The 15,033-nt window shown below is 35.7% G+C and overlaps 1 protein-coding gene across 3 annotated transcripts in view; it reads left to right on the top strand.

Annotated features, from left to right (window-relative positions):
* PIK3R4 (phosphoinositide-3-kinase regulatory subunit 4) overlaps window positions 1-15,033 on the top strand; it is a 74,034-nt gene that overhangs the window by 51,114 nt on the left and 7,887 nt on the right. For all 3 annotated transcript variants that reach the window (XM_017510153.2, XM_037731938.1, XM_017510154.2), the window contains one exon: window positions 11,476-11,640. In XM_017510153.2, the coding sequence (XP_017365642.1) occupies window positions 11,476-11,640 (165 nt within the window). The remainder of the gene's footprint in view (window positions 1-11,475; window positions 11,641-15,033) is intronic.

Below are 15,033 nucleotides of genomic sequence, written 5' to 3'. Positions count from 1 at the left end.
AATGATTTCAAAATGAGATGCAGACATTAGTATGTGCCCTCTAAAAACTTCCGTGTGCACATCATTAATAGGATTTTAATATTTATAGCTCTTTTTTCTTCTTGATATAAAATTTGAATGCTGTGAAGTACACAGATCTTAAGTGAACTCTTCCATGAGTTCTGACAAAAAATACCTTTGCATCCTGAATCCCTCCCAAGATAAGGAATTTGACCATCATACCAGGATGTTCCCTTCTATCCCTTTCTTTTAAGTCTCTGCTCCCTTCTTCCCTGCTACTACTATTCTGTTGATTTTTTTCCTCATCATTCTTAGCTTTTTTCTTCTTCTTCTTCTTTTTTTTTTTTTTTTTTTTTTTTTTTTTTTTTTTTTTTTTTTTTTTTTTTTTTTTTTTTTTTTTTTTAAGAAACAGTCTCCCTCTGTCATCTAGGCTGGAGTACAGTGGTGCAGTCTTTGACTCGCTGCAACCTCCGCCTCCTGGGTTCAAATGGTTCTCCTGTTTCAGCCTCTTGAGTAGCTGGGACTATAGGCACATGCCGCCACACCTGGCCAATTTTTGTATTTTTAGCAGAGAGTGGTCATTCATTGTTGGTCAGGTTGGTCTTGAACTCCTGAACTCAAGTGATGCGCCCACCTCAGCCTCCCAAAGTGCTGGGATTATGGGCTTGAGCCACCAAATGGGGCCCATTCTTAGCATTTTAAGTACCTCTTCTGTTAATTGTTTTCCAAATAGTTCTTTGTTATCATTATCAGTTGGATTCATTGTTCCCTTTATTAGGATGATAAATTGCAAAAACCCTGCTTGTTAGTTCTCAAGTGATTTTTATTAAGGTCAGACCTTCTGCATCCCAGTGTCATGCTTCAGACAGTGGTATTTTGGTATCACATTTCAGATAATATCCCCCAAATTTTGGTAATTTAGCTGACTTTATAGACTTTGGGAAGTCTGTTTGATTAGGAGATTGGATTGATCTCTGAACGCAGCTACTCTTTTGCTTTGCTTTAACACCTGCTCTTGCTTGTGGGCTGACATGGGCCTTGGCTTGGGAAAGAGGGTAAGAGAATGCAATGTCTTGCCCTTATCTCATGCATTTATTGACTAGTGAGTGGAGAAGGTAGCAGTTTGCTAGAGCCAAGTGGGGAACAGCTGGTGGCAGGGAAAGAAGAGCAAAACAAATGTGTTTTCTTAGGAAATGTTACTAGTACATTCTGACTAAGAGGAGTTTACCCCATGCATGATATAGGTCAACCATTCAGTTCCCAGTCCTGATTTTCTTACTGAATTATGATTGGTGATTTACACTACCTAGATCTTGGCTCTGCCTCTGCCATTTTCATTTTCCATGATTTAAATTTTCAGTTTGTCCTTTTGGGACTAGTTCTTGAAAAATTGCTGTTTTTCTAAACTTGTGCACAGATTTTTCAACCTCTTCCTTTATAGTATTCTAAATTATATTTTCTGTATTTTCTTCTCATACCACCTTATTTCTGGCTCATTCAGCTTCTCAATTTTAGGGGAGATGGTTGCATTTGGTTATTTGTTGAAATTGGGGTGTTAGTAAAATAAGTGGAGTTCTGTCACAGTTAAAACTTAATATGAACAGTACAAAAGAAAACTGTCAGTGTTAGGGTTACACATTTTAGAGTCCCAGGTAGTATTGAAAGTCAGAGTTTTGGAGCCGGGCACAGTGGCTCATGCCTGTAATCCCAGCACTTTGAGAGGCCGAGGCGGGGATCACGAGGTCAAGATATCGAGACCATCCTTGCCAACATTTTGAAACCCCATCTCTACTAAAAATACAAAAAAAAAAAAATTAGCTGGGCATGGTGGCACATGCCTGTAATCCCAGCTATTCGGGAGGCTGAGGTAGGATGATTGCTGGAACCCAGGAGGCAGAAGCTGCAGTGAGCCAAGATCACGCCACTGCTCTCCAACTTGGCAGCAGAGTGAAACTGTCTCAAAAAAAAATCTAAAAAAAAGAAAGTCAAAGTTTTTGAGTGACTATGAAGTAAAGAGAATATGAAGGGCAACAAATGTCTGAATCTTAAGAAATTGAATTTTTGGAACAGGAAGAGAGGGACAAGAAAAGGAAAGAAGAAACCGTTTAAGTTAATATTACAAACTACAATGAAGGAGAAAACTTAGAAAGGAATATTTAGACCTCTCTCAAATGAGACAAAAACCCTACTAGCATGGAAACCTTATAATGCCACTGGTACACTTTCATACAATGCCCTCTGGTGGAATGCAATTGATAACCTCTTCCCTGGAGGTTGTTTTGGCAATATGTGTATCACAAGCCTTTATGATGTACATATCCTAAGGAAGTAACTAAGAATAAACTCAGAGATTTAAAGACTGTTCAGATTGCCTTTCTTATAATAAAAAACTAGGAGCAAACTGCAAGTTTAGCAGCAGTTATCAGTGAAAGATATTGATAATTGTGTTTTTGAAAATTAGGTTTAAGAAGAGCGTATGAGGTTTCTATTTTGGAATGGCAGAGTAAGGGCCTCCAAAAATCTGTTCCTCCATAAAGCAGTGAGAATAGTGGCAAAGACTGTCAAAGTCAATTTTCTGAGAACGTTGAAAATCATGTGAAGCCTTGCAACAATCCAAGAAAATCACCTGACTCTCAATAAGAACAGTGAGCCATGTGGTCTTTAACTTACCGTAATCTCATCCCCCTTTAACAGCTCTGTGATAGTCTGGAAAACAAACAGCCTCACAACTATGATAGCCATGAAAACTAGCCCCTGAGTAGCCAGTGGAGAGGTCATAATGGCATTGGAACTCCCCACAAGCCCCATGTCCAGAGAATTGTCACTATTTGACCTCTGTGCCAGATGACTGAGAAGTTCCAAATTTTCTGGCCCATCTTTATTTGACTTGGCTCATACCATGTTCTTTGAGAAAACTCTTACTCACAGGGCACTTGGTGAAAATAGTCAGCACCATTTATTTAACCTAGCAGTTACCTTGAGGTGGCATCAAGAGGCTGACAAAGCTTAAAAGGAGGAACTGGGTAATGAGATGTCCATATGGGCCTTTGAAAAGTTTTGATATATTCATGGGTTTTTATAAGACCACATCTATGTGTAGAGTTGTGCACATACCCAGGAAGGAACTAATGCTCATGTCTGGCTGGCTTTGAGACTCTGTACAAGCAAGAACTGAAGAAAAAGGAGAGTTGTCAAATGCTTGATGGAGTGTTGAAGGTATGCCACAACATAAACAAAACCCTCAGTAAAAGGCTGGAACACTTAATTGTCAAGGCATTGAAGGAAATACGTGCCAAGTTATTAGGTGACCAGTTACTTAACTGAACAGAGACTTCAGTGGCCACATGACAAAGAACACATACTCTATAGAATTAGTCTAGGAAAGTCATTAAACAAACAAATAGCAACAGCTTTGGAATCTTATTTCCAAAATTTACACATTATATTACTTTTGAATGCACAGTTTTGAACAAAAGATTACAAGTTAGGCAAAGAAACAGGTAAGGATGGCTTCTACACAGGAGAAAAACTTAACTAGACATAGACTTTAAATCAGCTATTAGAAATATGTGCAAAGAATTAAAAGAAACCGTGTCTAAATAACTAACGTATGAGAACAATGTCTAACCAAATAGACAATATCAATAAAGAGGTAGAAATTATAAAATAGAAATTCTGGAACTGAAAAATATAATAACTGAAAATATTACCGGAGAGCCTTGGTAGCAGATTTCCACTGATAAGAGCAAAAAATTAGAGAATTTGAAGATAGTTGATATTTTCCAGTCAGAGGCACAAAGAGAAAAGAATAAAGAAAAATGAACAGAGCCTCAGAGACCTGTGGTGTACTATGAAATATTCTCACACATGCATAGTAAAAGTTCTGGAAGGAGAGGAGAGAGAAAAGGGGACAGAAAGAATATTTGAAGAAATAACAACTGAGAACTTTTTATGTTTGTTGGAAAACATTAATCTGCAGACCCAAGAATTCAGTGAACTCTAAATAGGATAAAATTAAGAGCGCCATACTTGGACACATCATAAACAAACTGTTGGAAGATAGACACAGAATATTGAAAGCAGAGAGAGAAAAGTAGCTCATCACATACAAGGGATCTTCCATAAAATTAACAGTTGATTTTTAAGTCAGAAATGATAGAGGCCAGAAGTCAGTGTGTTGAAAGGAAAAGACTGTCAACCAATAATTCTGTGGCAGTAAAATTGTCCTTCAGAAACAAAGGAAAAATTAAATCATTTGAAGATAAATAAAAATAGGGAATTTACTGCCAGTAGATTTCCCCTAAAAGAAGTACTAAAGGGAATCCTTTATGCTGAAATGAAAGAATGTGATACAGTAACTTCAATCCATAAAAAGAAATTAAGAGCACCAGTAAAGATAACATAAGTATAAAAATACAAATTATTTTTGTTAGTAACTCCTTTTACCTGCTATCTGATTTTGAAAGATGACTACATAAAGAGGTAATTGTAGGACTGTGTCAATGGGCTTATAACATGTAGATATGTGATTTATATGATAATAGTTATACAGAGGAGGGAGGAGGGAACAGAGATATTAGAGCAAAGTTTTTGTGTATTGAAGTTAAGTTGGTATTAATTTGATTATTTTAAGATGTTGATTGTATTCTCAGAGCAACTACAACTTATAAATGGCAGAGTTGATAGCAAGGGTAAAAAAACACAATACAACTATGTGCTATCATGTGTGAGAGTATGAGAGACACACTTTAGATTTAAAGACATAAATAGGCTGAAAGTAAAAGAATTGAAAAGATAAACATGCAAATAGCATTTAAGAAAGCTAGGCCGGGCGTGGTGGCTCACACCTGTAATCCCAGCACTTTGGGAGGCCAAGGCGGGTGGATCACCTGAGGTCAAGAGTTCGAGACCAGCCTGGCCACATGGTGAAACCCTGTCTCTACTAAAAATACAAAAAAATTTAGCCAGGGCTGTGATGGCACTAGCCTGTAGTCCCAGCTACTCGGGAGGCTGAGGCAGGAGAATTGCTTGAACCCGGGAGGTAGAGGTTGCAGTGAGCCGAGATCGCACCATTGCACCCCAGCCTGGGTTACATAGCAAGACTCTGCCTCAAAAAAACAAAGAAGAGGTGGAATGTCTAATGTCAGATTAAAAAAACTTTAAGACAAAAATTGCTCCTAGAGACAACCAAGGACATTTTGTAATGATAAAAGGATCAGTTCAGGAAGACATAACAATTACAAACATACTTAACAGACCCCAAAAACATACTAAGCAAAAACTGACAGAATTGAAGGGAAAAATAGATAATTCAGTTATAATAGTGGGAGTCTTTAATAGCTTACTTTCAAGATGGGTAGAAAAACTAAGCATAATATTAGCAAAGAAATAGGAAACGTGAGCAACACTACAAAGCAACCAGGTTGAACTGATGTCAGTAGAATACTCCACTCAGGAACAGCAGAATTTGAATTTTCCTTAAGTGTAGATGGAATCTTTTCTATATTTAACCATATATTAGGTCACAAACCTCAATAAATTTAAAAGGATTGAAAGCATATGAAGTATATTTGCTAACCAGAGTGGAATGAAACTAGATATCAGTAACAGAAAGGAAGTTGGGAAGTTCTCAAATACATGGAGATTAAACAACATAAGGCTACATACCCAGTGTTTCAAAAGGAAATTAGAAAATACTTTGAGATGAATGAAAATGTGAACAGCATACTAAAACTTGGGTAATGGATCTAGAGGAGTACTAAAAGGGAAATTTATTACTGTAAACATTTATATTAAAAAAGAAGAAAGATCCCAAATTAGTAATTTAACCTTAAGAAACTAGAAAAATAGCATACTTAAAGCAAATAGAAAGGAATGATTAAGACTAAAGAGGAAATAAATGAAATAGAGAATAGAAAAAAAAATCAGCAAAAGTAGAAATTGGTTGTTTGTAAAGATCAACAAAATTGGCATACTTTTACTATGGTGATCAAGAAAAAGAGAGGACTCAAATTACTAAAAACAGGAATTGAAGAGGGAACATTGCTATTGACTCGACGGAAATAAAAAAAGAATACTGTCAAGGGAATACCATGAATAATTGTATGCCAACAAATTAGATAAACTTGATGAAATGGATGAATTCCTAGGAAGACACAAGCTGCTGAAAATGACTTAAGAAGAAATATAAAATCTGAATAGACCTATAACATTAAAGAAATTAATAATCAAAAAACCTCCCACAAAGCCCAGGCTGAGATAGTGTGGTGGTGAATTCTACTAAAGGTTTAAAGAATTACAGTAGCTCTCCCTTGTGTGTGGACGATATGATCCAAGACCCCCTAGTGGATGCCCCAAACCTTGGATAGCACTAAACTTTATGTGTACTGTGGTTTTTGCTATACGTATATATCTGTGATAAAGTTTAATTTTTAAGTTAGGCACAGTAAGAGATCAACAACACTAACAGAAAAGTTAAAACAATGTATTTTCATAAAAGTTATGTGAATAGAGTCTCTGTTTCTCAAAATGTCTTACTGTTCTGTACTCACCCTCCTTGTGATTATCAGTCTAATAACTGGGACAGCTACTAAGTGACTGACTGACCAATGGGCAGGAAATATATTCAGCAGGATAAAGGAATGATTCAAGTCCTGGGCAGGAAGGAGCAGGACAGTGTGAGATTTTATCACACTACTTAGAATAGTGTACAATTCAAAACTTGTGAATTGTTTATTCTGGAATTTCCATCTAATATTTTCTGAGTGCAGTTGATCACAGGTAACTGAAATCCGGGAAAGTGAAACTGTGGATAAGAGGGGACTAATACAACACTCATCCTTCAAAAAGTCTTGCAAAAAATAAATGAGGGAACACTTTTTAACTCATTCTTTGAGGCAGATGTTAAGCTGATACTACAGTCAGATAAACAGTTCATAAGAAAACTATCGACCAATATCCATAATTAATATAGGTGTAAAAATCTGCAACAAAATAATAGTAAACTGAATCCAACATATAAAAAATAATTTATCTTGGGATTAAGATAAATTACAAGTACAGCTTATCTTAGGAATATAAAGTTGATTCAACATATGAAAATGAATTAATGTTCCATATAATAGAATAAAGGGTAAAGACCAAATGATCATCTCGACAAACTCAGAAAATATTTGACAAAGTCCAGTATCCGTTTATGATTAAAACCAACTCAGCAAACCAGTTAGTAATAGAAAAGAATGAATAAAGGCCATCTACGACAAAAAACCCTACAGCTAACATTGTACTTAATGGTAAAAAATTGAAAGCTTTCCCCCTAAAATGAAGAGTTAGACAAGAATTGTCCACTTTTGCCACTTCCAGTTGAGTACTGTACTGGAGGTTCTAGCCAGGACATTTGGGTAAGAAAAAGAAATTAAAGGCATATACATTGGAAAGGAAAAAGTAAAACTATTTCTGTTAGCCAGGATGATCACGTATATAGAGAATTAGCAATAATTAATAATTATTTTTAAAACTTACTAGAAGTAATAAGTTCAACAGAGTTGCAGAATTCAAGACGATTATATAAAAATCACTTGCATTTCTAAATGCTAGCAATGAATAATCTAGACATGAATTTAAGAAACCATCCATTTTCCATAGCATCAAAATGAACAAAATACTTGGGGATAAATTTTACACAAGATAATATAAGATTTGTATACTGAAAAATACAAAAGATCATTGAAAGATATTAAAGAAGACTCAAATGAATGGAAAGAAACCCCATGTTCATGGTATGGAATACTTAATATCATTAAGACGGAAGTCCTTTCAATTGATGTACAGATTGAATGCCACTATGGAATTTCTAGCTGCCCTTTTTTTTTTTTTTTTTTGCTTTTATCTTTCTTTTTTTTTGCTGAAATTGATTATCTGATTCTAAATTCATAAAGAAATACAAGAGATTCAGAATAGCCAAAACAATCTTGAAAGAAAAGAACCAAATTGAAGGACCCACACTTCTGTATTTCAAAACTTGCTACTAAGCTACAGTAAATCAAGACTGTAGTACTGGCCTAACTGTAGATATACAGATTAGTGGAGTAGAACTGATATGTAGAAATACGTTTATAGTCATTGTTTTTTGGCAGAAGTATCAGGATAATTCAGTGGGGGAAAGAATGACCTTTTGGACAAATAGTGCTGGGAATACAGGATTTCCACATGGAAAAAGATGAATGTCAATAGACTTACTCAAAATGGATCATAGACTAAATGTAAGAACTAAAACCATAAAACTTTTGGAAGAAAACATGGGCATGTAAATCTTCATGACCATGGTTTAGGTAAGGATTTCTGGGAAATTAAAAGCACAAGTGACAAAGGTAAAAATAGACAAATGGGGCTTCATCAGTGTTATAAACCTTTGTGCCTCAAAGGACTCTTATCAAGAAACTGAAAAGACAACCTATAGAATGGGAGAAATAACTTAGAAGTCATATGTTTGAGAAGGATGTTAGTATGTATAAAGAGCACTTATAACTCAACAATAAAAAGACAAATGACCCAATTTAAAAACAAAGGATGTAAATATATATCTTTCTCCAAATAGGACCAATAAGCACATGAAAAGATGCTCCTTAACTCACTAGAGAATTGTAAATCAAAACCACAGTAAGATACTATTTCATACCATTACAATGGCTATAGTAAAAAAGGCAGTAAGAAGTGTTAGGATATGGAGGAGTCGAAAGCTTTATACATTGCTGGTGAGAATGTAAAAATAATGCAGTAACTTCGGAAAACACTTTGGTAGCCTTTAAAAATGGTAGACATAGAGTTACCATATGACACCATGATTTCATTCCAAGTATATACCTAAGACAGTTGAAAACATGTTCACACAAAAATTTGTGCACAAATGTTCATAGCAGAATTATTCATAATAGCCATAAAATAGAAACCAAAAGTTCTATCATGTGTTTAATAGATACATAAAATGTGGCATATCTCTACAATTGAAAACTTTTTACCCATAAAAAGGAATGAAGTACTGCTTCATGCTATAATGTGAATAAACCTTGAAAACAGTATGTTAAGTGAAAGTAGCCAGATCCAAAGGCCCCATATTGCATGATTTCATTTATTTTAAATATTCAGATAGGTATATCCATAGAGACAGAAGATTAGTAATTGCCAGGTGCTGGGGGAAGGGAGCGTTGGGAAGAGACACCTAATGGGTACAGGGTTTCTTTTGGATATGCTGAAAATATTCTAGAATTAGATAATGGTGATAGTTGTAAAATGTGGTGACTTTATTTATAAACCCCTTTAAAAGGGTAAATTTGGTGATATGTGAATTATATGTCAATATTAAAAGAGATGAGGAGAGAAAGCCTAAGTATTTGTGAGAGACCAAGCATACCAGCGCTCCCATCTCTGCCATTTCTTGTCTCTGGCTGTCTTTACTCGTCTACAGCATTGATGGGGCCCCTATGGGGCCCCTGTGGGCATTGTGTTTGAGACATTTGTCCACACAAAGACTTATACACAAATGTTTATAGCAGCATTATTCATAATAGTCAAAAAGTGGAAATAACCCGTATGTTTATCAGCAGATGAATGGATAAGCAAAATGTGATGTATCCATACAATGGAATAATTTTCAGCTTAAAAAGGAATGAAATAGTACATACCACAGCATAAACTTTGACATGGTATTATGTGAAAGAAGCCTGATATAAAAAAAAACCAAACAATGTATGACTGCATTTATATTGAATGTCCAGAATAGGGGAATTCATAGAAAATAAAGTTGATTCATTATTGCCAGAGGCTAGGGACAGGGGAATGAATGCTAATGGGTATAAGGACAGTTTAGTTTTCGATTTCTTTTAGTTAATGGAAATGGTCTGCAATTAGTGGTGATCTGTGCAGAATTCTGTTAATATACTAAAAATCATTAAATTGTGCATTTTAAAATATACTTTATGGTATTTTAGTAAAGTTGTTATTAAGAAAAACTAGAGAGAGATGATGGATAAAATACATGAAATATTACAGATTTTTTTAAAAAAACAAATGTGAATATAATATGTATAGAAAACCTTTTGAAGGATATGTAACAAAATGTTAATAGTGTTTCTCTCTGGGTGGTATATTTACAAATGTTTTAATATTTTTGTATTTTCTATATTTTAGTACATTTAGTATGCATTAACTTTTATAATAAGGTGAAATAAATTACACAAGATAGATGAATATGTTTGGTGATTAGAGGCTTTTGACCTTTTAGAGGTATGGCCCTTTAGGAGTGTAAAGTTGTAATCTATGTGGAGGGTAATGGAGGAGGGAGTTGGTGATAATTGAGGTCCCCTGTGTAGATCATATATTCAAGAAGTTTGGCAGTGAATTTAAAGAAAGAGGGTAGAAAACACAGCTTAAGAAGTCAGCATTTGTGTGAGAGAGACTGAATAAGTAGCTTGACCAACATCGTATAAGTAGTTGGTAGTGGAAGTCCTTGATTCCAAAGCCAGTGCTTTTCCCTCTGTGCCAAGCTGTGTGACAGAATAACTTAAGGGTTTAAGAGTGAGGGTTTAAGGTATTCCAAAAGTTAAAGGGGAGTCGGATCAGGACCACAAGTATGGGAGTTCTCATTAGAAAAGAGTTCAAGATCAGCCTGGGCAACATGGTGAGACCCTCATCTCTACAAAAAAAATTAGTCAGGTGTGGTGGTGCATGCCTGTAGTCCCAGCTGCCAGGGTAGCTGAGTTGGGAGGATCACTTGAACCCAGGATGTCAAGGCTGCAGTAAGCTGTGATTGCTCCACTGGCCACTATACTCTAGCCTGGGCAACGAAGTGAGATCCTGTCAAAAAAAAAAAAGAAAAAAAGAAAAGAAAAGGAGGGATGGTCTGTGATGATAAGAGAGAGAAGTGTGTGCAGGTGGCCATTTGAAAATATCAGAAGAAAAGGTGATTTTTTTTTTTTATTATTTTTATTTTATTTTTTATTTTATTTTATTTTTTTTTTTGAGACGGAGTTTCGCTCTTGTTACCCAGGCTGCAGTGCAATGGCACGATCTTGGCTCACCACAACCTCCGCCTCCTGGGTTCAGGCAATTCTCCTGCCTCAGCCTCCTGAGTAGCTGATTACAGGCACGCGCCACCGTGCCCAGCAAATGTTTTTTGTATTTTTAGTAGAGACGGGGTTTCACCATGTTGACCAGGATGGTCTCGATCTCTTGACCTCGTGATCCACCCGCCTCGGCCTCCCAAAGTGCTGGGATTACAGGCTTGAGCCACCGCGCCCGGCCTGAAAAGGTGATTTTTGTACCAGTTTTTTTTTGTGAGGAAATTCTTGTTTTTGTCATGAGATCAGGGAGATTAAATGGACCTCAAAGTAATAATTTTGCTTGCTAATAGTCATGTGGATAGTTAACATAAGCAGTGACATTGTTTCATAAATAAAATTTTATTTTTCTTTCATTCAGATCTATTCTTACATATAGCCGAATTGGAGGACGAGTCAAGACACTCACATTCTGCCAAGGCTCCCACTATTTAGCCATAGCATCTGATAATGGTGCTGTCCAGCTTCTTGGAATTGAGGCTTCTAAGCTTCCCAAGTCTCCTAAAATCCATCCTCTACAAAGCAGGTATCTATCTGTTGTCTTTTTTAAACATTGTATTTTGTGCACTACAGTACCTTAACTCTCCTTCCTACCCTGCAGTGTAGTTGGGATCAGCTGATGGCCTCTTACATTACACTTCTTTTTTTAAGCCCATAAAACAAATAAACAAACAATGCTTCCAGCTCAAAACTGTCACATGTGGTTAGCCTCAGAAGATGATGTCTATATATCTTCTACAAACTTGTCAAGAGGTTAAAAGGGCAGCTTTGAACTTGCAGGTCATCCCAGTGTAGAGTTTGTCTGAATAACCTAATTACCAGTTATATTTTCTGTCTGAGCTACTAAAGCACAACTCTGGCTGATTTTGAGAATGTGAGTGTTCTTCATTAAAGAAAACTCAAATATCAGCATTCTGTTGCTTGTCATTAAAATCTCTGAAGTTGATGAGGACATGGAGAAGAGCATTTACAGATGATTTGCTTATCATTTTAAAACAAAATAGCAGTGGTTTTATTTAAGAATTTTCATTATTTTTTATAAATTGTGGTTGCTTGCAGATTAAATGCATACAAGGTAAGATATTTAAAGACAAAGCAGAACAAATTTTGACCAATATGTGTTACACACTGAAGATTTCAAAGACAAGATACGTTATGCTCTAAGAATATGCAGTCTAGTGGGAGAAATGGACAAATTAACAGACAGTTTCTGTTCAGTGTGGTAATTTTACATGGATAACAGCAGCCAGCTTGAAAGGAATAGGGAAGACAGCAGGTAAGACCAGGTGTGAGTTAGCCAAGTGAAGCAGGGTGGTTGAGAAGGGCCAGGCAGAGGTGGTGGACCCCACAGAAGAATGTAAAATGGGGAGTTGTTTAGTTTAGTGGCTGATAAGTCATGGCCATTAGGTAGCTTAAGGCAGAAAGGGTTATTTGTTGGGTCACCTGGTATTTTGTTATTGTTGTTTTGTTTTACTTTTGGATTTAAAAAGATGTTATTTTTCACACATTCATTAAACAGATTTAAGCAGCTTTTGTCCAGGACATATTCTAAATGGCCTTTAACAACAAATATCTGCCCATTTTGACGAAAATCTGTTTCAGCAGAGGATGACTGTATAGTAGCGTATCTGTTGAGTTTCATGTAAATTACTTAATAACTTGGCATAGTGCATTGTGTGATGACTGAGCCCACAGGCCACACATGCAGACAGACATGCACATTCAGTGCACGGTTGTCTGTTAACCAACAGCAGTTTTCACTGTAAATGTTATCGTCTTAAAGCAAACGTTAACTACCTGGATAAGGTGACTGGCAGGATGTTTAGCTTTTACTCTTTCTCACAGTATGTGCTTCAAAGAAACCTTGCCATAAGTCTTTGATTGTTTTGGTTATATCAATTGTCATAGGTAGCTCTTACCAGTTAAAATTTGTGGAAGGAACCATTTCACATTTTACTTGGCAGTTGGATTTTTCATCACTCCTCAATGGGAAAATATGGTCAAAATTAGAATATTTGCAAGTACAGTTGTTTAAGGGTCAGCAGACTACAGTTTGCGGTGTGGTCCATAAAATAAGAATGATGTTTGCATTTTTTAAAGGGTTGCAAAAATAAAAATAATATCCAACAGGAATGCATGTGATTCACAAAGCCTAAAATATTTACAGTCTGACCCCATGTAGATGATATTTGCTGATCTCTGATCTAAAAGATAAAACTAAAACTGCCTGTGTGAATGCATGCTATGTATGAATCAGAGAGGCTGGACAGTATGTTTTGTGATGGTCTTTTTAATTTTAAAAATGCCTCAGCTTGAAAAAATTAGTACACTTATATAGTGGAATAGTACTCTGCGTTATAAAGGAGTGAGTGATTGACTTATGCAACAACATTGATGAATCTTAAATGCATTTTGTTAATCAACCCACTTAACTGTATACCACAAAAAGTGAATTTTAGCATATGTAAATTTAAAAAAATTAACCCAGGATATAAGGGAAAAGATAGAATGCAGTCTGTGACAAATTAATCTATTTTACAAATGAATCACATAATCACATTGAAGGGCATGGTGAATAAAGGAGTAACTGGAGAACAGTTTTTAAATTTGATACTGGGAGGCTAATGACAAAAGGAACTGAACTCAAACATTGTCTTCTAGTTGTTTTTCACAGAGTTAACGATTTCAAGTTAAACAATTCTGAGACTTTACCCTTTATTTGTATACTCAGGTTGAACAAATACGTAAATATATTGTAGTTATGAGAGCCAGGTTTCTCACTGTTGGAGAAAGATGTCACAAATAGTGAAAGGGGCAAAAGACGAATGGACCCTGGGGCTGGATAGGAGTTAGAGATTATCATTGTGGACTCATGATATTTGTATATGCATAGTCATCAATATGTACATCTGTACATACACAGGAACAGATAGAGAAATATAGATGTGTCCACATGCATGAAGTGTAGTATACATAATATATTTTTTAGCTCTGATCATTGAGAAAAATTAGAAGCAGGCACAATGCCATAGCAATAAGCACATAGGGCCTAGACTTTTGTTTCTAAATACCATTCTTCAGTAAAAGGAACCAGTACTTCTACAACTGGTTGATTCCAAGTGTGCAGTAGGGAAAATAAAACATAAGCCCGGAGCATCTTGTGGTGCAAAAAAATCAGGAAGTATTCAAAAAAATACATTGAAAGGGTACAAGAGCTTCCGGTGGGCAAAGATGGACCAACTTGAGCAACAGAATAAATAATTGTAGTATTGGATTGTAACTCAAAGAATAAAATAAATATCTATGGATCCGTACTGATTTAAATAAGTGAATAAATAAGTTTGTGGGGGAAGAAGCGACAACTTACAGAAGAATCCCAATCAATTAATATGGAAGGACTGAGGGAAACTAAAAGTCACCATTAGCTCACTGTAGGCATGTTCCCTCAAATGGATGATAAAATTAGTGGGCCAAAGTTAAACAGAAACAGAATTTTTGCATTGTCTCAAAGTATTTTCACCGAATAGCGAGTAATTATAAAGGGAAAAAAATGTTTACAGTGGAGAATCTAGCAGACACCACCTTAATTCAAATGATTCAGGTTAACATCATAAGTGATTCAAGTTAAGCATTTCTAATCTGAAAATCCAAAATCTTCCAAAATCCAAAATGCTCCAAAATCTGAAAGGTTTTGAATGCTAGTAAGATGTCACAAGTGAAAAATTCCACACCTGACTTTATGTGACAGGTTGCAGTCAAAACTGTTTCATGAACAAAAGTATTTCGAACAAAATTAACTTCAGGCTATGTGTATAAGGTGTATATGAAACAAATGAATTTCATGTTTAGACCTGGGTCCCATTCCCAAGATACCTCCTTATGTATATGCAAATAATTCATACTAAAAAAAAAATCCAAA

Source organism: Cebus imitator, unplaced genomic scaffold (genome assembly GCF_001604975.1).
Source record: "Cebus imitator isolate Cc_AM_T3 unplaced genomic scaffold, Cebus_imitator-1.0 Scaffold432, whole genome shotgun sequence".
In the NCBI taxonomy this organism is placed as follows: domain Eukaryota; kingdom Metazoa; phylum Chordata; class Mammalia; order Primates; family Cebidae; genus Cebus; species Cebus imitator.
Note: the sequence above shows the minus strand (reverse complement) of the source record. Positions and strands in the feature narration are given on the sequence as shown.